At 48.6% G+C, this 21325-nt stretch overlaps 2 protein-coding genes and 1 pseudogene across 4 annotated transcripts; all 3 read right to left on the bottom strand.

The window, feature by feature from the left end:
- Positions 1 to 1656: 1656 nt before the first annotated feature.
- Positions 1657 to 21079, bottom strand: ADCK2 (aarF domain containing kinase 2). 2 transcript variants are annotated; one of them, XM_053609377.1, is made up of 8 exons: positions 19678 to 21079; positions 19157 to 19276; positions 13721 to 13849; positions 12770 to 12865; positions 11598 to 11849; positions 10297 to 10425; positions 9473 to 9526; positions 1657 to 3096 (listed from the first exon to the last, which is right to left on the bottom strand). In XM_053609377.1, the coding sequence occupies exons 1-8, from the start codon at positions 20608 to 20610 to the stop codon at positions 2956 to 2958; spliced, it is 1854 nt and encodes a 617-aa protein (XP_053465352.1). In that variant the 5' UTR covers positions 20611 to 21079; the 3' UTR covers positions 1657 to 2955. The 2 variants fall into 2 exon arrangements, with proteins under 2 accessions (XP_053465352.1, XP_053465351.1); XM_053609376.1 differs by having other exon boundaries at positions 1658 to 3096; positions 19157 to 19303.
- On the bottom strand, positions 6662 to 8034 carry LOC128598713 (short transmembrane mitochondrial protein 1-like). The gene has a single exon (XM_053609380.1). The coding sequence runs from the start codon at positions 7242 to 7244 to the stop codon at positions 7101 to 7103; it is 144 nt and encodes a 47-aa protein (XP_053465355.1). The 5' UTR covers positions 7245 to 8034; the 3' UTR covers positions 6662 to 7100.
- LOC128598710 (mitochondrial carrier homolog 2-like) lies at positions 16255 to 17340 on the bottom strand (annotated as a pseudogene). The gene has a single exon (XR_008383686.1). The product of XR_008383686.1 is annotated as a mitochondrial carrier homolog 2-like (transcript).
- Positions 21080 to 21325: the final 246 nt, after the last annotated feature.

Genomic DNA, 21325 nt, shown 5'->3' with positions numbered 1-21325 from the left:
TCTGTTTTGACTTTATGCTTGCTGTATTTATAGCAATATTGATCCAAATATAACATATGTGGGTCCTTAGCCTTACTTTGCATCTGGTTTTTTACTATAAAGTTTATGATCCAAATCAATGATTTTTGCCTATGTAATAGGGAAGCATATTTGTTTTCCAAAAATGCTCTAAGAATTCCAAGAGCAAATATCCCTTGTCCCCTTTTGCAGGTTACATAATGGCCCTTTTTTGGTTATCACATGAGCACTCTCTTTGAATGGATGTATTCCAGAAAGTGAAGGGATGCCAAGCCCTGGCGCTAAGTGCTGTGCTTCTAAATGTAAATCAAATCCCAAATTTCAGCAAACTGTAGGAACAGACTCTAAGTGACCTAACATACAGCATCTAACCCAAAAGCAACAAGCTACTTCATAACTGGAAGTTGAAAACAAAGAGGATGGCCAGGTGAAGTGGCTCACGCCTGTAATCCCAGCACTCTTGGAGAACAAAGCCGGTGAATTGCTTAAGCTCAGGAGTTTGAAACCAGTCTGAGCAAAAGCGAGACTCTGACTCTAAAAAAAAGACCAGGTGTTGTAGCAGGTCCCTGTAGTCCCAGCTACTCAGGAGGCTGAGGCAAGAGGATCACTTGAGCACAAGCAGTTGAGGTTGCTATAAGCTATGCAGTTCGTACTGCCATGGCACTCTACCAAGGGCAACAAAGTGAGACTGACTCAAAACAAAAAAGATAACAAAGATGAGGGAAAAAATGGTTCATAAAATCTCATGTTGATTTAGTTCCTTACCGTGAAAGGCTTTTTCCTCTCTGAGTCTTAGAAAAAAGGAACTCGTTTCTCTAGTGGTTTTAGCAACACTGAAATGAACCTTGGACTTTCTCAATTAGAGGGGATTGAGTTGCAGTAGCTCTTCAGGAGAAATGCCAGGCTGCTACTTTGCCCACTTACACCCAAGGATGTCAGATGCCTTTATAAATCAAATTCCATATTTAAGATACCTAAGTATTTCTTTTTTTTTTTTTCCTTTTTAGTGCCCTTTGGCTTGATTAAGTATCTTAAGTGTTCTAAGATGCTTATTTTAAGGTACTTATTCTTTAAAGCAGCAAATCATTTATATGTACTAAAGTTCATCTGTTACCCTTTTTGTCCCCTTTGGTATGACCTGTGTTCCTTCTTTTCTCCTGCTAAACACAGGTCCCAAATGGGGCTTTATTGGGGGGGTGGCATTTTTTTTTTTTTCTTTTCAACATCTTAGTCTGCGGCTTCCTTGGCTCTTTTTGCCCATGTGCCAAACAGCCGGGCATTGGCACACACCATACAAAGACTGGCTGATGCCTTGAAGTTCTTCTCAGCAGTGACTCTGGCTTTCTCCTTCTTGTGGATATTCCATAGGGGCATGACTAGTCCTGTCAGTTGGGTGGTCAAGTTGAGTTCTTCAGCAGAACTGTCTCCCTTCTTGGAGGCCAGGGGCTTCCTGGGGAAGAGGTCAGGTTGGCATGGCACTCCTCTGGCTACTGCCCATTGGCCTATGGGGACTCGGAGGACTTGTTCCTTCTCAGATCCACAGAAATACCAATGGTCCTGGCCACCTTGTGGATCCCAGTCACCCTTAACTCTTCCAAGCTGAAGCACCTACCAGTTCGTACTTTGGCATGACACTTTATTGTGGACCACCGTACTGTGGGCCAGATGGGTGCACATACAGGGTTCAGAGTAATGTGGCATGGATGCCAGGGCTGCCCGTAACCCTTTTCCGCAGGAGAACAGCCAAGTGGAAAGGCTGTGTTCCTTTTCTATTGCTGCTGCAATGGCCCTGAGGAACCGAGGCACTCAGTCAGTCCAACAGCCAGTAAGGGATAGGATTGTGCCAACAACCCCAAGTGAGCTTGACCTCAGACTCACCCCAGTGGAGCCTCAAGATTTCACAGCCTCAGGAGAGACCATGAACCAGAGGACTTAGCTTGGCAGCACCCAGATTTCTGACCAAAGACGCAGTGAGGCAATATCTATTGCTTTTTTTTTTTGAGACAAGAGTCTCACTTTGTGAGAAGAAATTAAGCCTTACAGATATCCTATCTAGAGGCTGACACTGGCCACATGTCAGATCAGCTCTGAGAGGATGCTCTGTGGGTAGGCCCTGCAGAATGGGGCAGGTAGCATTGGTTGTGTCACTGGGAGCAGTCCTTGGCAAAGAGGACACACTGGTTATGTTAACTCTGTGTTGATGTTAACCCCAGCAAAACAGATGTCATAGATGCTGCAGCAGAGAAAGCTCACACAGCACTGAAGGGCAAGCCTGGGGCAACGTTAAGGAAATGGCCAAGCTGTTCTGCTCTGGTTCTAGGTCTAGCAGCCACATTAATCAGTTTTATTTTAACCTCAAAATAAATTTGACCAAGAGGTTGGCAAAAATAATTAAGAAGATAGTTTTAAGTACAGTAAAAACTACCCTATGTGTATACTGTGCTGGGAGAGATTTTGCTAGTCATGGTAAACCTAGATGAAATTTATAAACGAATTGTATAAATTGTGGATTTGTGTATTTTCAACTTTTTACCAATAAGGGAAAAAATAAAAAAAAATATTTGGCACCATGGGTCAACAGGGTTTTACAGCATTTTCTAACGTGAATATCAGGACTGCCAGTAGGACCTACCTAAACCAGGAGATTAGAAGGTTAAGAAGAGAAGAGAGTAAAACAAAATAACTAAATTTATTCATTCTCCTCTTCAGAACTGTTTCCCTGAAATAGAGTGTCCTGGCACCCGGCCCAGCTTCCATAACCAAATAGGTAGGACCATTCCCTCCCTTGACTCACCAGATAACCCAAAGCTTTGAAACAGATCCTGAAACCAAATCAGTCTTCTCTGTGCCTGCCACATGTCCCAATTTTAAAACATTCCAGCTGCCACAGGAAAGGCTCTTGGGAGTAGCCATCAGCTCTTGAGCCCACTGCCACTGTCAGGGGGAAGATGCTGGTCCTTTAAGAAGGAAGGGCTTTGCTGCCTCCAGGATGTCCAGACTGGGGTCCAGTGAGCGGCCAAGCCCCTCCAACACCATGATGGCAAACACAATGGAGACAAAGTTGCTCTCAAGCTTTACCTGTAAGACAAACACAGTGGTACTTCCTGAAATCAAGTGACACAGAAACAACTGTCCTGGAAGTCATGTCACTGTCCACTATTGGCCTCTCCTGGACCTGCCTATGGTCTTTTTTCCTCTACCCCATCATTTTCCCACTACCATCTCCTTGTCACTTTATCTCCCATCTTCTAGAAATATTTGGGAAAAATCTGGGGACACAGGATATAATTTTCTTTTTTAGAGACAGAGTCTCACTTTATCACCCTCGGCAGATTGCCGTGGCATCACAGCTCACAGCAACCTCCAACTCCTGGACTTAGGCGATTCTCCTGCCTCAGCCTCCCAAGTAGCTGGGACTATAGGTGCCCACTACAATTCCTAGCTATTTTTTGTTGCAGTTTGGCCAGGGCTGGGTTTGAACCCGCCATCCTTGGTATATGGGGCCGGTGCCCTACCCACTAAGCCACAGGCGCTGCCCCAGAATATAATTTTCTAGATTTGTGTCTGTGTGTTTATGAATGAATGACTTAAAAGTAATCAAATATTTTTTCACAGACACCCTGGAAGAAATAAACTCTAAATAAGGGTCGTTCTTCAAAATCCACAGTAGCCTTTTTAAAAGACTATACACAACTAACTGCTAGAACAGAGCAGAGCTTCCCCTTTGGAGCCAAGTTAATAGAAATAGCAATTTACATGAATTATTCAAATAATCTTTAAAAGTACTATCATTATCCCCATCTTATAGAGAAAGAAGCGATGGCTCAAGGAGGATAAATGACTTACTCAAGGTCACTGGGTGAGAAAGAATAGAGCCAGGATTTAAACCTAGAAGAAGAATCTGTTTTTCAACTAGACAAGAAGTCAGAAAATGAAAGGTTGACTTACGGGAATACTCTTTGTTAAAAATTAAAGAGTTATTTGTCTCAGGCAGCACCCGTAGCTCAGTGGGTAGAGTGCTGGCCACATATACCGAGGATGACAGGTTCAAACAGAGCAGAACAGCTTGGCCATTTCCTTAACATTGCCGAGGCCAGCTAAATAATAATAACAACTGCAACCAAAAAAAAAAAAAAAAATAGCTGGGTGTTGTGGTGGGTGCCTGTAGTCCCAGCTACTTGGGAAGCTAAGACAAGAGAATCGCTTAAGCCCAAGAGTTTGAGGTTGCTGTGAGTTGTGATGCCACAGCACTCTACTGAGGGTGACATAATGAGACTATGTCTCAAAAAAAAAAAAAAAAAGTTATTTGTCTCAGCTAAGGCCTAGGAGGCTGTCTGGGGGTCAAATGAGCAAGATGAGAAAGTTCTAGAGATCTGTTGTGCAACAATATGAATTTGGTGGATACCACTGAACCCAGGGGAAAGCAGCATCCTCCCAGGAGCTCCTCGTGTGGCTCCAGGCAGGACACAAGAAGGTAGACAGGGGCCCTTGGCCGCCAGGCTTGGGTAACCAGGACTCTCAAACTACTAGGAATGCTTCCATGCTTACACTGAGTGGTGAGTTCCTCAGTGTGTATTAGACTCTTTTACCTCTACGTTATTGTCAAATACTTTATTAAAAGATTAAGCACCGGCTCGGCACCTGTGGCTGAAGCGGCTAAGGCGCCAGCCACATACACCTGAGCTGGCAGGTTCGAATCCAGCCCGGGCCCGCCAAACAACAATGATGGCTTCAACCAAAAAAATAAATAAATAGCCGGGCGTTGTGGCAGGCGCCTGTAGTCCCAGCTACTTGGGAGGCGGAGGCAGAGGCAGGAGACTCGCTTGAGCCCAGGAGTTGGATGTCGCTGTAAGCTGTGATGCCATAGCACTCTACCCAGGGCGACAGCTTGAGGCTCTGTCTCAAAAAAATAAATAAATAAATAAATAATAAAAGATTAAGCACCAGGGGCGGCACCTGTGGCTCAGTCGGTAAGGGGCCAGCCCCATATACCGAGGGTGGTGGGTTCAAACCCAGCCCTGGCTGAATTGCAACCAAAAAAATAGCCCGGCGTTGTGGCGGGCGCCTGTAGTCCCAGCTGCTCGGGAGGCTGAGGCAAGAGAATCACTTAAGCCCAGGAGCTGGAGGTTGCTGTGAGCTGTGTGATGCCACGGCACTCTACCCAGGGCCATAAAGTGAGACTCTTGTCTCTACAAAAAAAAAAAGATTAAGCACTACCTACATTGACACTTCTCCAAAGAAGATATGCATATGGCCAAGAAGCATATGAAAAGATACTCAACATCACTAAACAATTAAGAAATGCAATCAAGAGCTCAGCGCCTGTAGCTCAAGCAGCTAAGGTGCCAGCCACATACACCAGAGCTGGCAGGTTCAAATCCAGCCCAGGCTGCCAAACGACAACTATAACCAAAAAATAGCCTTGCATTGTGGCAGGTACCTATAGTCCCAGCTACTTGGGAGGGTGAGGCAGGAGAATTGCTTAAGCCCAAGAGTTAGCAGTTGCTATGAGCTCTGACGCCACGGCACTCTACCCAGGGCGACAGCTTGAGGCTGTGTCTCAGAAAAAGAAAAGAAAGAAATGCAATCAAAACCACCATGAGGTATCACCTTACACCCACTAGGATGGCCACTGAGGGGACAGGGAACAGAAAATGACAAGTGTTGGCTCGGCACCTGTAGCACAATGGTTATGGTGCCAGCCACATACACGAACAGTGGCAGGTTCGAACTCGGTCTGGGCCAGCAATGATGACAACTGCAACAAAAAATAGCCAGGCGTTGTGGCGGGCATCTGTGGGCTACTTGGGAGGCTAAAGCAATTGAATCGCTCAAGGCCAAGAGTTTGAGGTTGCTGTGAGCCATGACGCCACAGCACTCTACCGAGGGCAACATAGTGAGACTCTGTCTCAAAAAAAAGAAAATGACAAGCGTTGCTGAAGACATGGAGAAACTGGACCCCTTGAGCACTATTGGTGGACATATAAAATGGTGTGGCTGCTGTGGACAACAGCATGGAAGGGCCTCAAAAACTAAAAAGATACCATATGCTCCAGCAGTCTCATTTCTGAATCTACATCCAAAAATTTGAAAGCAGGATCTTTTTTTATTTTATTTTATTTATTTATTTTTTTTTTTTTGCAGTTTTTGGCTGGGGCTGGGGCTGGGCCTGCCCACCACCTCCAGTATATGGGGCCGGCACCCTACTCCTTTGAGCCACAAGCACCACCCGGAACGCAGGATTTTAAGAGAGAAATTTGCGGCCGGGCGTGGTGGCTCACGCCTGTAGTCCCAGCGCTGTGGGAGGCCGAGGCGGGTGGATTGCCTGAGCTCACAGGTTCGAGACCTGTATGTAACAGCAGTGAGCCAGGGTAAGACCCCGTCTCTACTAACATCAAAACTAGCCAGACGTTGTGGTGGGCATCTGTAATCCCCGCTACTGGGGAGGCAAGGGGACAGAGCATCGCCAGAGAAAGAACATCTAAAAAAAAAGAAGAAAGAAAATGAACAACAACGAAAAAAGTACTTCAAATGAAGAATGAACAAGCAAGCTGAAATTAAAAAAAAAAAAAAAAAAATTTAAAAAAAGAGAAATTTGCTCTCCCAGGTTTACGGATATGTATTTTTTTTTGGCTTCTAGATATTAATTTTAATTAATTTGGAACAATATAATTTAATACCAAATATTTAACAAGCACCCATTATAATGGCTACACTGAAATCATCATAATTTGTATCTGATCAGCTATATAAAACTCACCAATTTTTCTTCTGACAAAAGGTAGAATAGAAATCTCAAAGAATAAAGGAAGAGATTACTCATTAAAGGTCACGTTTACTAATCTAGCACCATAATTCCAGTCTTAGAATCTCCCATGCAGCTGGAAGGAAGATATGGGAAGAAGTAAGGATGTTGGAAATGTAAGGGCAGTTCTTAACCTGGGGCCCCATTTTCACTCTAAGGCAACACAGGGTCTAGCAAAGAAGAAAATCGCTGCGGCTGGAGCTTTTGGTTCAGATGGTAAAGGCGGCCCTAAAGAGCAGGAGAATCAGTGTATCCAGAGGCAGTGCTGGAGTCGGTCTTACGAACTACGGGGTTTCTTCCTGGCATCCAAGTCCTTTTTAATTTCTTCAAGTTTTTTAGCCACATTAGGCATGTCATATTTCTGAGCCAGATACATTCCAACCAAGTTGCCGAAAGTAAATCCAAGCAGGAACTGGAGCATGATGTCGACGGAAAGGGTGCTAAGGAAGGTTGCGCATGTTTACGGATGTTGCAGCAATACACAATAGCCAAGAGGTGGAAGCATCCAAATGTTCACCAAGAGAATAATGAATAAAATTCAGTATGTACATAGAATGCAATATTCCTCAGCCTAAAAAAAGAAGGTGGCCAAATATGATGGCTTAGGCCTGTAATCCCAGCACTCTGGGAGGTGGAGGTAGGGAGGATCCCTTGAGCTCAGGAGTTTGAGACCACCCCATCTCTACTAAAAATAGAAAAAAAAATTAGCCAGACATCATGGTGGGTGCTGTAGTCCCAGCTACTCAGGAGGCTGAGGCAGGAGGATCACGTGAACCCATGAGTCTGAGGTTGCAATAAGGTATGATGACACCACGGCATGATAGCCTAGGCAACAGAGTGAGACTTTCCATCAAAAAAAAAAAAAAAAAAGGAAATCCTGTCATATGTTATAACATGGATGAACCTTGAAGACATTATATTTAATAAAATAAGCCAGTCAGAAAAGGACAATATACTGTATGATTTGTATGATTCCATTTATAGGACTTATCTAGAGTAGTCAAAATCATGGAAACGAAAAGTAGAATGGTGGTTCCCGGCAGCTGGGTGGAGAAGGAAAGGGGAGTGGTTGTTCAGTGGTTGTAGAGTTTTAGTTTTACAGGATGAGAAAGTTCTGGAGATTTATAGTATGATGATGTGAATTTGGTGGACACAGGTGAACTCTGCACTTGGATAAACTCCTTTATGTGCTTTTTGCCACAATTAAAAATGTATAAATTTGGGCGGCACCTGTGGCTCAGTCGGTAAGGCGCCGGCCCCACATACCGAGGGTGGCGGGTTCAAACCCGGCCCCGGCTGAACTGCAACCAAAAAATAGCTGGGCATGGTGGCGGGCTCCTGTCGTCCCAGCTACTCGGGAGGCTGAGGCAAGAGAATCGCTTAAGCCCAGGAGTTGGAAGTTGCTGTGAGCTGTGTGATGCCATGGCACTCTACCAAGGGCCATAAAGTGAAACTCTGTCTCTACAAAAAAAAAAAAAAAAAAAATGTATAAATTTGTTTTTAAGTGCCTAGTGAAGTGCTTAGGATGCAACCGTGGGCCCTCTGCCTTCTCTTTCGAACTGGGAATAACCGCAGCAGCAAACCTCGGTCTGCTCAGCCACTGTGTCCCACATTGGAGCACACGTGCAGAGTGGCAGCACTGAAAGCAAGAGGACAAAGTGAGCTCAGCCTGCAGTGCCTGGTCCCTGGTCCCTGTCCTGCCCCAGGCTACATGGCCACAGGCGAGCTGCTTAGCCTCTGGGCATTGGTGCCTGCCTCTTCGAATGCTGGGGGGATTAAACTGATAGTAATTGATATTATACAGCTAAACTAGAGACCAGAGGGTGAACAGAGGGAGCTATTGGCATACTGCTGTGATTACTATTGTCACAGATGCATCCAGCCCCGGTGGCAACCCTGTAGGCTTGGAGAGGTGTAGGTCAGTGGGGCAAAGGGGGACTAATGTGACTTCATCCACCTGCTTCTCATCCTGTGTTCTAAGGGACTGGAGCAGCCAGGCTGGGATAGCCCTGCTAGGACCTCTGAAAGCACCTGGACAAGAGGCACCTCCCTCCTAAGCAGCTCCTGACCCCAGGACTTTAACCCACTCAGCAAAGAGCAAAGTATCATTTACATTAATAGCAAGCATGGATAATATGAACCAAGGAGGGAAAAAGACTTGCGATGCCTGAGTTAGACTGTGTTTATATTTTAAAGTCCATTTTTCTACATCTAAGTACCATAGACACTTAAGACTGCATAAATTTTTTTAATCTTTTTTTTTTGAGACAGAGTCTCACTATGTCGCCCTTGGTAGAGTGCTGTGGCTTCACAGCTCACAACAACCTCAAACTCTTAGGTTAAAGTGATTCTCTTGCCTCGGCCTCCCAAGTAGCTGGGACTACAGGTGCCCGCCACAAGGCCTGGCTATTTATTTTGTTGTTGTTGTTGCAGTTCTCATTGTCATTTTGGCTGACCGGGGCCAGGTTCAAACCCACCGGCCTTGGTGTTATGTGGCTAGCGCCCTACCCACTGAGCTACAGGCACCACCAAGATTGCATAACCAGACTTCCTGATGCAGACGGCTTGTTGATAAAATGCTTTCAAAATAGAGAAAAGAGAAGCAGCTCCTGCTACCCTGTGCCCACCCTGCCTGGAGACTCCCCTCACCTTGTGAGCCATCAGTAACTTAAACACGCTGGACAGGAGACTGGACACGTGCAGCTGGAAAACAGAATTAAGCCCAGTATGGACTAAGCACCTCCAGGACCACTTCTTCCCCCACCCCCACATGCTCTTTGCACACCTCCCACTGCGCATACACACGTGCGTGCACACACATGCCAGTGAGCAGGAAGAGACTGTCTGACAAGGTCCAGCAAGGACTACTCCTACTCTAGGCCCAGATCCCACCTTGAGATTCAGTCACTGCCACCTTTGGAGGACAAGCCTTGGAAGCCCGTCTACCCCATTCCTGCAGCAATTACAGAAAATCCCATCTGGACACACAAGATCAACAGTACCAGGGTGTCAATGGCCACCTCTTCTTCCAACCCACTCCTGCTATTGTGGGCATGAACTTGGGAGAAAATGGTCATGTTTCTTAGAAACATGTGTGACATACAAAGTTATTTAGACTGATTCAGGTCTAAAGGAGGGACATGAGCATTGAGCATTGAGCACATCCTGTGGCTGCTCAGCCCTCCCTCCATCCAATGCTTAGCCATCTCCAGAACAGCTACACCCTGGATGAAGGTCATTGCCACAGCAGCCACCCTGGGAGAGCCTGTCCAAGGTGCCCCTCCTAAGATGCAGGGACTTCGCTGGGCCTCCTTATGCCTAGAAGATGTGGGGTGTTCTTTATCTGCCTTGAAACTCACATCCCTTGAGACCTTGGCCCACAGAGAGGTCCCCCTCAGACCTGGGATTTATCCTGTTCGAGGGCAAGGGCAGTGGATACCCCAGGGCTCCCGCCCCTCAAGGGACCTGCCCACCTTCTCCAGGGTGATGGTGTTCTTCCTGGCCTGGGTCACCAGCGTGGCCATCTCTGCTTTGAACCCCTGCACATCCCTGCACTCATTGGCCCGAGCATGATGCAGGATGAGCTCAGCCACTCTTTGGCCCTGGAAGACCCAAAAGAAAAGCAACTTGGTAGAGTCATGTAAGCACAAAAGAGCTAGATGCTCTGCCCAAACTTCTCAGTGGCTTCCCTTGATTTTCTACCATCCTGCTTTTGGCTCTTCCTCTTCAGGTTGTGCCCGTTTTCCTTTGCCCAAACTTGCACAGAGGAACGCCCCCAGCTCCCATACTCCACCTCAGTGTTTGTCTCTGGACCAGGGCATACTTCCAAACCAGCTTCAGACTCTGGCTTTGACTTTGCCCCCTCAGAAGCCTCGGAAACAGGAGCTCACTGGAATTTTGCCCTTTAAAAAAACAGCTCCCTTTTTCCCAGGGTCAGAATATCCCAGACGGTATCTCATTATGGTCGCCCTTGACGTTGCACTTTAACTTGACTCAGTAGGGGCTCTGCTGAATCCCTTTTCTCTAAATAATAATTCTCAGCCACTGGAGCTCCTCGGAATCACAGGGAGGTTTGAAAAACTCCTCAAATCCTCCACCTGAGATGCCAGTGTGCCAGTGCCACCTGGAGATACAGCTTCCCTCCTCTGCTGCTGCACCTCACTCGCTTTTGCCTTACAGCAAATGGCACTGTCCAGTGCTTACTGGGTATTTGCCTAAGGAGGAGGAGAAACTAGCACCTCACAGCAGCATTTGGAAAGGAGGCTCTGCTCCCCGACGGTCCCAAACCAAGAGCTGCTTGGACTGGCCTCAGAATCAGGCCCCAGCCCCTTCTCACAGAAGACCCCATGGGGGCAGCTTCATTTCCTCTCCTCCTCTTTCCAGTCTGCAAAGTTGGGCATTTACCAAAATGACGGGACTAGGGAGCCCCACATCAAGACAGAGATGGGTCCCTGGAGCATAAAAGATTCAAATCCTGGGCGGCGCCTGTGGCTCAGTGAGTAGGGCGCCGGCCCCATATGCCGAAGGTGGCGGGTTCAAACCCAGCCCCGGCCAAACTGCAACAAAAAAATAGCCGGGCGTTGTGGCGGGCGCCTGTAGTCCCAGCTGCTCGGGAGGCTGAGGCAAGAGAATCGCGTAAGCCCAAGAGTTAGAGGTTGCTGTGAGCCGTGTGACGCCATGGCACTCTACCCGAGGGCGGTACAGTGAGACTCTGTCTCTACAAAAAAAAAAAAAAAGATTCAAATCCTACTGCTGCGATCCCAGTGGGTCTGACCTGCCCCATCACCACAGCCACAAAAACCGCGCGGAAATTCCTCAGGTCGGCAGCCTGTAGCTCCGCCACAATGCCAGCATCCAGCAGCACCAGGCGCAGCGGGTGCAGGGCCGGCGCCAAGGCCACCACCAGCGTGTCACAGACATCCACTGGCTGCAGCTGCACCTCCCGGCTTGTAGACAGACTGTCAGCACCTTGAACCAAGATGTTTCCGGGGTGAAGGTCGGCATGCACAAAGTTGTCCACAAATATCTGCAAAGAGACCCCTCTGTCACGACCAAGTCGAGCCTTACTTCCCCAGCATCACCAGGCCACATGCAGAAAAAGCACCACGGTGACAACAAGCTCCCAATGATCTGTTACAACAGTAAAGAGGTGTACATTTTATAAAGCTCATTGTTTGATGTCATCAATATAGGGACATGTTAAGGTGAAGTTTTCAAGAGAAAAATTATTTTCACTCACCTCCAGCCTGGGTCATGCTCTCTGGACAACTCCCTGCCACCTGTCCTCTCACAGTGATACCTACATCTCCTTCACATCCCAGCTGAGACAAAGCCACCTTGTGAGGGAATCCCTGGGCTAGCACGGGGCGTTGGTTTGTTTGTTCGTTTCCGCAGTTTTTGGCCGGGCCTGGGGCTGGTTTGAACCCACCACCTCTGGTATATGGGGCCGGCGCACTACTCCTTTGAGCCACAAGCGCCTCCCGGCACGGGCCCCTTATAAATGAGCCATTGGTACCCTGAGCTTACCCCTGCATTCCCTTACCAATTATGTGCCTGTTTTCCCTGAGCAGTTCCATGAATACTTACTTGCATTGATGTTGCTCTCTGCTGTCCCCAATGCTGGGCACATAGCAGGTGCTCAGTAAATACTTGCCAACCAAGTGACTAAAGCCTATGTAACATAGGAGGCTGTCTTGGCTGTTTGTCTAACCTATCGGTGGCCTAAGCAGGACTAGGCCTTGCTCATTGTTCTTCCCACAGCACCCCAAACACACCACTGAGAAAGAGCTGAACAGATGCTCTGGCCACTTTTGCAGGCTCAGCACTTTCTAGAGCAGACTTTCTCCAAGTGGGGGCTTGCTGCCAGGCTGGCCCTCCCACCTGGACAACCGAACAGGGCCGCAACCACGTGCTGGGTCTGAGCACCCCCTCCTGGCCCGAGCTCACCATCTTCAGCAGCATGTTGATCCCCAGCCATGCAATCTTCTTCTTCAAGTCCACAGGAATTCCTGCCTGCTGGTAACTGGACACAGGCACGCTCTCCTTTAAGGAAGACCAGAGAGAGAACAGCTTACCCCAAAGCTTCACATTTCTCAGAGCCCCTGACCAATCGGTCATCCACAAGCTGATCTGAACGTATTTACATTTCCCTTTTTTAACAGTTCTCAAAGGGCAAACAAGTCCTATGAACTCTGCTACTGACAGGTAAAGGGTGCTGTGATGTCCTGGCAAGACAAGAGTAGGTACAGGGACAGCTGGCTCCTGGTCAGCAATCAGCCAGTGGGGACATGAATGAGCTCTATGACTGTGAGCGGGAAAATGGGAAGGAAGAGGAAGGGGAAGAGAGAAGAAAGAGGAGCTAGTGAGTAAGGTTTTATATGGCTTAGTTTACCGAACCATCAAAGCACCCCATGGAGATAGATCTTTGTTCCTGCTGATTAACAGATAAAAGAAGCAAGGCCTGAAGAGTTTACTGACTTGCTCAAGCTCACACATTCACATAGCTAGTTCATGTCACTTCCTTGAATCTCATTTTACCATCTCTAAAGAAGAGGCTGGACTAGGGGACAGCTGAGCAATGCCACAAAGGCTGTGCAGCACTCTCTCTGCGCCAGACTGAGGGTTCTGCATTCAATATGTCATATACTCCTGGTCAATCCTGTGATGGAGGAACAGTTGCCTCTGCCTCTTAGGTCTCAGCTAATAAAATGGCAGAAAAGATTTCTAATCTAGGAGGCCTGAGGCCATGTCCTGAACTCTCAGCTGCCTCAAGGCTCTGCCTCCCCCTCTTGCCACCATGTCCCAGCTCCTCACAGTGCTGCAGGCAGGAGCCACATCCTCCCTCCAGACAAAAGCCCTTCTGGGGGCCAGCTGTGGGTGAGTCCACCAAATTCTTACTTCATATGTTTCCACCAACACATCCCGCGTGACAAAGGGCCGCAGAGGGGTGGGGAACTTGACTGCTTTCACATTCTGGAAATTGCGCTGGAAGTGTTCTAGATTCCGAGCTTCATAACGCAGATCAATCTACGGAGGAATAGAGAGAAATGTTGAGAGTTAGTCTGGGCAGGGTCTGTAAGACTGACCCTGCCTTGCCCACCCCAACAGAACTCCCCCAAGAAACTTGCAAGAAGTCAGTGGCTAAAGGTTGCCCCAGAAGTCCTGAATCTCCACAGAACTCCTCAAAGCAACAGACGGCAGGGGAGCTGACAAGGTGCGGGCCGTGCTGCTCCTATGACACCCCTTTCCTGCCCACCCGACCACTTCCCACCAATCGGTGGACCCTCACCCCATCTCTCAGGGGTTGGGTTTCCATGGCACAACCCCAGCCCTCTCCTTCCTTGGGGTCACCCTGAAGTAGCCACTTCCTCCTCTCCCTCCCTTCCTTCTGCACCCACACTGCCACCACTGCACTTGGCAACAACCTTTGCTCCTCAGACTCAAAGGCCCAGTCCCATTTTCCTCTTCCTTTACCTTCTAGGCATCCAGAGCTGACGCTGCCACTGACCCAGCTCTTCCCGAGCACTCTTCTCTGTCTCTGACAGTGCCTTAGCTTTATGGGCCCCCAGAGGCCGATGCCTGTCCCGCTCCCAACCTCCACCGCACTCCCAGCTGGCGCCTTCTGATGACACCACCTGATCTCCAGGCCAGACCTCAATGCCAGTCTCCACACTGATAGTCCGTAACCGCATGTCACCCTGTGGGAGCTCCAGAGACCCTTAAACTCTGTCTAAATAGACTTTTCCTGCACCACCCATGTCCTCAGCCACCACAAGTCCCTAGATCACACTTTCTCTCCTCCCTCTGTGAGGCAGCCACCCAGCACCAGCAAGTCTGAAGACCTGCCCCCACCCCCACTGCTCCCAAGGTGTGTACCCTCACCCGAGTCACCTGAGCCCCAACAGAGGTGCTTCAGTTGGGCCCTATCTTCCCTGTCTCCCATCCATCTGTCTGGGGCCCCCACACCTGCCCACTGAAGGTTACAGTCATTAGCATGTCACCTACGTGGGTCATGATTTGGCTCTACTTCTCTCTCCAGATCTGTCTCAGGTGGCACCTCCCCTTCCTCACCACCTGTGACTCAAGCCTCACCCAACTCTGTGCAGTGCTCAACAGCCCAGACTGCCGGATGCCCCGGCACTCCTCTACCTTCTTTACAGCCTCTGATGGTACTGTTCTTCCTCCATGTCCAACTGCAAACACCAGCAATACTCAGCTCAAGCCTAGGGAGCATCTGCCCTTAGGGTAAGGGTGGACAGTCTTCTTCTTAGCCCCACCAGAAATGTTAGGGACTCCTGATCACACTTTATTTGCAAGTATTTACATATTATCCCCCTCTGCCTGCTGTACACAGTTCTCTCTTGGTATTCCCAGGGGATTGTTCTAGGACCTCCCTCAGATACCAAACTCCATGAGGCTCAAGTCCCTGATACAAAATGGTATATAGCATATACCTATGCACATCCTCCTGTATACTTAAATCACCTGTGGGCTACTTAAAATGATACAATGTGCTATGTAAATAGTTGTTGTTCTGCATTCTTTAGGGAATAATGACCAATCTGTTCGTGGTAAGTACGGATGCAACCATCATAGGCCTAATTGTATTTTCTAACTGCAATTGGCTGAATCCATTTTTGCACACCCCATGGATATGGAAGGACAATTATATTTCTTTTTTCTTTTGTATTTCTTGAGGCAGAATCTCACTCTTGTCACCCTGGGTGGAATGCCATGACAAACTCTTGGGCTCAAGAGATCCTCTTGCCTCAGCCTCCCAAGTAGCTGGGACTACTGGTACCCGCTGAAACACCCGGCTATTTTTTCTATTTTTAGTAGAGACAGGGTCTTGCTCTTTTTTTTTTTTTTTTCTTTTTACTTTGTCACCCTCCATAGAATGCCGTAGCATCACAGCTCACAGCAACCTCCAGCTCTTGGACTTAGGGAATTCTCTTGCCTCAGCCTCCCAAGTAGCTGGGACTACAGGTGCCCACCACAATGCCCAGCTATTTTTTTGTTGCAATATAGCCTGGGCTGGGTTCGAACCTGCCACCCTCGGTATATGGGGCTGGTGCCCTACTTACTGAGCCACAGGCACTGCCCAACAGGGTCTTGCTCTTGCTCAGATTGGTCTGGAACTCCTGAGCTCAGGTGAACTCCCACCTCAGCCTCCCAGAGCACTAGGATTAAATGCATGAGCCTCTACACCCAGCTCCAATTATATTTCTTAAGGTTAGGAAAAGCTCACTTGTCTTAAGTTATCATCTTCTAATAGAGTTTTCAATCACTGTTATGTGAATTTATAAATGAATGAAGGCACTCACACATATACACCTGGGCCCACACCTCTAAGGTTTCCGGCCAAGGAACATGGTAGGACTACTGAGAGATGGAGACAGGCTTAGGGGAAAGAGCCAATTTTTTTTTTTTCCATTTTCCCAAGATTAAATGATTATTAAAAAAGTGTGCCACACTGTATAGAAATCAAGATTCTCTCCCATAATTCTGTGCGTCTGGGACTATAGTAATGTCACTGTCCCTGCCCCACATCTTCAAATTAACATTCTCAGGTCACAACAATAAGTCTTCCCAAAGGGGACCTTCCGGAAAAACAAGCTATTTCCTCAGCTCATATTTCCCTCCTTTTGTAGCATGCACCAGCAATCTAGCCAAGAAGTATATATTGGGGAGTAAGGAGGAGATCCACCAGGAAGCCCACAGTTGTTTACAGCCATAAGATTAGAGACAAGCACAAAGGGATAGGTCAACATACTGGCAAAAAATCCTATGACAGCTTGGGAATAACTCTTCATTTCATTCATGGTGGAAACCCCACTGTCCAGTGCATAGGTATTGACGAGGTAGGCCAGTGAATTACAGAGCCACAAAGAAATGATGTCACCTAGGAGGCGAGGAACAAGACCCGCAAAAAATCCCAGGATGCCCTCTTCCCGATAGATGGTTACTATGGAGTCACAAAGTCCACAGTACTTGGATTCTCTGCCAATGAATTGTACCATAGACCTCAGAGTGATTACGTGGAAGGGATGTGTGATGAGGATAGCAGCAGACCGAGCAATCATCTCTCGAGTAGTCTCCTTGATAACCTGGTCAAAGCAAGATGAGACTTCTTTCTGTTCATTTCCACGTCCCAACTCCTGTAACACTTTAACACTTTACCACAGTCCCAAGGACTCCTGAACACAGTCGTGGAGTTAAGCCTGTGAACAAACCACGCTTTCCATCGATGCTGGCAATATGCTGAGCATAACAAAAGAGACCAGGAAGTTGACACACTTGCCGCCCAAAAATATTTTGTCCTATTGTAGGAGGAAGAGGCTCATATCCCACCTGGATGAGCACTTTCACGTACATGAGCAGCTGGGACAAGATGGTGAGACCGGAGCCCAGGAGAATCTGACTGGCCGCGTCCGCCATGATGGCACCCGCGGACAGACGGACAGACAGACAGACACACCAAGCAACCTAGCAGGCCGGTCCCAGATTATGTGCCAGGGCCGCCAGCTTCACTGAAAGAGCCAATTTTTAAGACAAATGGTGTGAGACAAAGAGACATGAGTTGGAAATGATGGAATCCCATGAGGTCTGTCAGATTTCTACAAGGGGAACTGAAGCTCAGGTGGGTGTTAGGACTGAAAGTAATTAATTCAGAATGGCTGTTGGAATAGAAGCTATTTTCTCTGTTTAATTTGCTTTTATTATCGAAACTACACTACTGCTCCGTAATATAAAGCAAAGCTTTCTGCTATGGTCTAAATTTCTGTATCCCCTCCAAATTCATATGTTGAAATGCTAAACCCCAAGGTGATAGCATAGGAAGTGGGGCCTTTAGGAGGTGATTAAGTCACTACGGCAGAATGCTTATTAGTGGCTTAATAAAAGAAAATTAGAGAAGGCTGGGCATGGTGGCGCATGCCTATTATCCTCATACTCTGGGAATTCACCTGTTGGACCATGAGCTGAGGTGGGAGAATCAGTCGCTCAGGAGCAAGAATAAGACCCAGTCTCTCCAAAAAAAATAGAGAAATTAGCTAAGGCTAGTTGTGCGCATCCATAGTCCCAGCTACTCAGGAGGCTGAGGTTAGAGAATCGCTTGAGCACAGGAGTTTGAAATCACAGTAAGCTACTATACCCTATACCACTACACTCTAGCTGGAAAAACAGAGCAAGACTCCATCGCTAAAAAAAAAGAGAGAGGGGTGGCCCCTGTGGCTCAAAGGGGTAGGGCGCCAGCCCCATATGCCAGAGGTGGCAGGTTCAAACCCAGCCCTGGCCAAAAAAAAAAAAAGAGAGAGAGACTTCTCACCTCTTCCACTAAGGGAAGATATAGTGAACAGACAGCTGCCTATAAACCAGGGAGCAGGCCCTCACTAGACACCAAGTCTCCTGACGCCTTGATCTTGGACTTCTTAGCCTCCAGAACTGTGAGAAATGAACATCTGTTATTTGAAAGCCATCCAATTTATGGTGTTTTGTTATAGGAGCAAGCCAAAACAGTCTAAGAGACTTGCTAAACATTAAAATGAATCCCTAGGACTTAAAACCTTATATCAGAGGATCTAAATGAAGACTTGGCACATTGCTTCTGAAAACCTGCCAATTTCTGCACTACCCCACAAGGAACCAGTGCAGATGCCTACTTAGAGTCTCGAATGCTCCTAAAGTATGTTTACCAAGTCTGGCCACTTATACAAATGTCCTAAGGGTCCCGAACAGGGAGGATGTCCTTGTCTGCTTAACCCTGGAAACAAAGCAAAACAAAGTCACAGAGTGTGACTTTGCTAATTATTCTCCTCATCCTGGAGTTCAGTCATTGACTGTGGCAGAAATAACACTATATGCTCCACTAGAATCATTTTTCCTACCCCGCACAAAAGAAGACAGCATTTTCCAAGTTCTCTCATTTGCACTGGGCCCACATGACTAAATCTCAGTGGACTGGGAAGAAGTAACATTCACCACTTCCAGGCCAGGCCACAAAATCTCTTATGTGATTTTCTGTGGCCTCTCTCTACATCCCACACTGACCCCAGAAGACTTGTGTAAAAGCGGTGCCAAACAGCTCCAGCTTTCTCCCTCAGTTCACCTGCATGGAATTTTAATGCACATATAAGCAAGTAGTAACCTTGTCACATTAAGCCACTGACATTTGGGTGTTCTTTGTTTTATCAATGATCATAACCTACCCTAACTAACACATCACGCTAGCCATAATACACTGGGAATTTACTCATCTGCTCAATATTTGGGGAGGACTGCTAATGGCAAAAACTGTATTAGATGCTATTTATAGCTGAGGAAAAGAGAATTCACCTGTTGGACCATGAGCTTCTCAAATTCTTCCACAATCTCAGGCAAGCTGAGCCACTTGATTCCTGGCAGAAGTCCAAGGACTTGGCTGCCAATCTTCATCAGCATCAGGTCCATGTGCACCTGAGAGAGCAGGCCAGGGTGTAACACCTGCCAGGAAGAGCAATAGAGAGACAGGAGGGGCATTCAGACAGGAGGACCCATTTTACCCACCTAGGCCCGGGTCCCACCCTCAGAGGAGGAGGCAGGGGGCTGCTTATCAGAGGAAAGAGGAGGATTGTTCCTTCACATGCAGGGGCAGAAAACCCCAAACCACTCTCCTTCTCCTCTATCAGATTATCTGTACCACATTCCCTCAAGCCAAGAATTAAACAACTTGCATGTAACACACATTCAGATATTGGTCAAGCACATAGAAGTAAATGGGAAGCAGTGAGGGAGGGGCAGGGGGTGCGTTGGGGTTCTGATCTGGAAAAGCCCAGTGGGCAGGTGAGGTGTGAGCTATTTGTTAAAGATATACTTACTTTCACTGCCACAGGGATGAGGTGATCTGTCTTGGGGCAGTGGCCAGGGACCACAGCCTCAGACAACTCTGCATTTGATCCAGCCAAGTCAGCTTTAGGGAGAAGCAGTCTTTCTAGAAATGACTGGTCAGCAAGATTTCCTGGAGGTGTCCACCCCTTCTTGGGGTGTTCAAAGAGCTCTCTAAGCCCTCTGACTGCCCCAGCTTCTGAGGAAGGCTGCAAACAGGGGGTCCCACCAAGTCTCTGGATGCTGTCACTCTCCAGGAAGGCAATGTTGGCATATGCTTTGTACACTTGGGCCACACAGCCTGAGCCCACAGGTTCTTGGTTCTCAAAAGAGAGAACACTCCTCCAGTCCTCCCCAAATGCCTGCTGGAGGAAGTGCTCAGTGTGAGTCCAAGGATGGGGGGTCACTCGTACATGCAGCTTGGAGAACTGGGCACAGAAAGCCTCTGAAAAGAGATCTCGCCGGGTGCTGGCCCACTGGCCCAGTTTGATGTACGTGGGACCTGAGGTCTCAGTGGCTTTCAGAAGCAGGCGGAGCCAGAGGGTGGAGACACTGGGAGCCAGGTAAGTGAGCGGGTAGAGTAGAAGGAGAGGGAAGAATTTCACCAAGAGGGCGCCTGCCCGGAGCCAGATGCGGAGATGCAGGAAGACGCAGCCTAGCCGCCCAGCCTGGGAGAACCTCCCCACCGGCCCACCTTCAGCAGGGTCACTCCAGCGGGCCCTTTGCAGACACAAGGAGTCGGGGGCGCCCTCATCAATGTCCCCAGAGGCTAAAACGAGTTTGGGTAAAGTACCTAGCAGAAGCCAACAGAGTCTGGCACTTCGAGAGCACTCCGAGGGCCTTAGAAGGCCGAATTCCCTTCTGAGCTCAAAACACCTTAGGTGTGACAAGCAGAGCCTGACAGAGAAGCGCCAGGGGGTCACCATTCTCCCCAGAGCCCCGTAGGCGAGGCTGCCAGCCCTGGGCTTAAGGAGCACCCAGCTGGTCTGACGATTTGTGCTGGCCTGGCAGGCAGCCCTGAGACTCGACCGCCCGCGTGCAGCCTAGGCCCAGCCCTGTCCCCGCAGAGCCACCGACGCCACCCCCGGGCTGCGGGGCGCAACCATCTCGCCGGGACTCCACGCCGGCTCCCTTCGGGCACCTCGTCCCGGGTGCCTTCGCCCGACCAGTGCGCAGGCAGGGGGCGATCAGAGCCGAACCAACTGCATAGCCTGAGCGGCCAGGGCGGACGCGAAAGCCAGGCCCGGGGCAGGCACCACCTGCACCAGGCGGCCGCGCGATCGGAGGCAGGACCCGCAGGGTCACGGCGCGCAGGGTCGCGGGCTAGAGAGTGTTAGCGGGGGCGAGCGCCGGGCGGGGCTGGAGCGGGTCAGGGCGTCAGGCCCGCGCGGCAGCGTCTTCCGGGAGCGCCCCGCCCCGCCCGCTCCGGACCCGCCCCTTAAAGGGGACGCGGCCCCAACGCCCGCGCGTGGGCCCTGGGTCCGAGAAAGAGGTTCAACACAAAATGCAAAACGGACCAGCACCAAACCCTCGCGTCCATGTCTCCACTGACTTCTTGGTAACTTTCATTATTATAAAGAGCTTGAAAGCAATGAGTTGAAGGCAGGTTCTGAACATAGGTCCGCTTTGGGGGCGGTGATA

The sequence above is a fragment of the Nycticebus coucang genome, chromosome 11 (genome assembly GCF_027406575.1).
Source record: "Nycticebus coucang isolate mNycCou1 chromosome 11, mNycCou1.pri, whole genome shotgun sequence".
NCBI classification, from domain to species: domain Eukaryota; kingdom Metazoa; phylum Chordata; class Mammalia; order Primates; family Lorisidae; genus Nycticebus; species Nycticebus coucang.
Note: the sequence above shows the minus strand (reverse complement) of the source record. Positions and strands in the feature narration are given on the sequence as shown.

Excerpts from the sequence above, each read along its gene's own strand:
- LOC128598713 (XM_053609380.1), bottom strand. The coding sequence starts at position 7,244 with ATGCTCCAGTTCCTGCTTGGATTTACTTTCGGCAACTTGGTTGGAATG.
- ADCK2 (XM_053609376.1), bottom strand. The coding sequence starts at position 20,610 with ATGGTGACCCCCTGGCGCTTCTCTGTCAGGCTCTGCTTGTCACACCTA. Across the intron at positions 11,850-12,769 it reads TCAACATGCTGCTGAAGATG|ATATTTGTGGACAACTTTGT; the intron begins GTGAGCTCGGGC and ends GTCTCTTTGCAG. Across the intron at positions 3,097-9,472 it reads AGTTACTGATGGCTCACAAG|GTAAAGCTTGAGAGCAACTT; the intron begins GTGAGGGGAGTC and ends TTTGTCTTACAG.